Genomic DNA, 1,831 nt, shown 5'->3' with positions numbered 1-1,831 from the left:
CAAGATGGATTATAGAAGCAACCCGAGGATACCAATGAACTTCAAAGTCATGTTGAGGATATCCTTGAAAAAGTGGTTGTCAGAAAAAGCATGATCCCATGTGCGGTTCCGATCATTTTGGTACCAAAGAAGTATGGTTCGTGGAGAATGTGTGTTGATTGTCGTACCATAGACAAGATTACAGCAAAGTATGGCTATCCCATACCTCGTCTTGATAACATGCTTGATGAATTGAATGGTTCATGCATATTTTTTAAAATTGATCTTAGGAGTGGCTACCATCAAATCCGGATGAATCCCGAGGATGAGTGGAAAATGGCATTCAAGACCAAATTTGGTCTATATGAATGGTTGGTGATGCCTTTTGGTCTCGCTAATGCTCCTAGTACTTTCATGGATTTGATGAATCATGTGATGAAACCTTTTATTGGCAAATTCGTGGTTGTTTACTTTGATGATATTTTGGTGTCTAGTAAAACCATGAATGAGCATGTTGGTCATTTGAAATGTGTGTTTGAAGTGCTTCGACAGGAACAACTTTATACTAATGTAGAAAAATGTTCCTTTTGTGTTGATGAAGTTGTTTTCTTGGAATTTGTTATTAGCTCAAGGGTCGTTGAGGTAGATGAATCCAAAATAGACGCTATTAAAAATTGGCCAACTCCCAAATCCATTGGTGATGTGAGAAGTTTTCATGGATTGGCTAGTTTCTATAGGCGGTTTGTTAAAGGATTTAGCACCATAGCCGCTCCATTGACCGAGTTAATCCGAAAGGATAAACCTTTTTCTTGGGGTGAGGAGCAAGCAAAAGCCTTTGAGAACTTGAAAGAAATGCTTAGCTCCACACCATTGTTGCAATTACCCGATTTTGATAAAACCTTTGAAATTGAATGTGATGTTAGTAAAGTAGGTATTGGTTCTATTTTCGATGCAAGACCAAAACCCATTGCCTAGTTTAGTGAAGATATTAAGGGCTTGACGTTGAATTACTCCACCTATGATCTTGAATTGTATGGTTTGATTAGAGCTTTGGATAATTGGCAACATTACTTATGGCCTAAAGAGTTTGTAATTCGGACCGATCATGAGTCCTTGAAGCACCTAAGGGCCCAAGGAAAGTTGAATAAATGGCATGCTAAATGGGTTGCATTTCTTGAAACCTTCCCGTATGTAATCCAATACAAAAAGGGGAAAAAAATGTACTGGCGGATGCCTTGTCCTGAAAACATGTTTTGATAAATACTTTGTCTTCCAAATTAATGGGTTTTGAAAGCTTGAAGACATTATACCCCGAGGACCCCATCTTTGCAAAAATCTTTCAAGATTGCAAAGAATGGGAGAGGGAGAAATGGCTTAGAGATAGATCTTCTACTCCCTATTCTAAATTTGATGGTTTCTTATTCAAGAACAAGTGACTATGTGTGCCCATGAGCTCTTGGAGGCACACAATGGGGGATTAATGGGACATTTTAAATTGATAAAACCTTGAAAATTCTTAAGGAGCAATTTTATTGGCCAAAAATATGTCTTGATTTTGTAAAGATTTGTGGTCAATGCATTAAGTGTCGTGGTGCTAAGTCTAGACTCCTTCCCCATGGATTGTATACCCCTCTCCTCATCCCTAAAAGACCTTGGCTTGATATTTCTATGGATTTTGTGTTGGTCTTACCAAGGACTAGGAGGGGAAAAGAGAGCATTTTTGTTGTTGTTGACCGATTCTCAAAGATGGCTCATTTTGTTGCATGTAATAAGTGTGACGAAACGCCTCATGTTGCATCCTTGTTTATTGAGAATGTGGTCAAATTGCATGATCCCTAAAACTATAGTGAGA

The 1,831-nt window shown here is 38.3% G+C and overlaps 1 protein-coding gene across 1 annotated transcript; it reads left to right on the top strand.

The window, feature by feature from the left end:
• Nucleotides 1-480: 480 nt before the first annotated feature.
• LOC132631041 (uncharacterized mitochondrial protein AtMg00860-like) lies at nucleotides 481-954 on the top strand. Its single transcript, XM_060346640.1, has one exon. The coding sequence runs from the start codon at nucleotides 481-483 to the stop codon at nucleotides 952-954; it is 474 nt and encodes a 157-aa protein (XP_060202623.1).
• The last annotated feature ends 877 nt before the right edge of the window (nucleotides 955-1,831 follow it).

The sequence above is a fragment of the Lycium barbarum genome, chromosome 3 (genome assembly GCF_019175385.1).
Source record: "Lycium barbarum isolate Lr01 chromosome 3, ASM1917538v2, whole genome shotgun sequence".
Taxonomy (NCBI): Eukaryota; Viridiplantae; Streptophyta; class Magnoliopsida; order Solanales; family Solanaceae; genus Lycium; species Lycium barbarum.
This window is presented reverse-complemented; position numbering and strand designations above follow the sequence as displayed.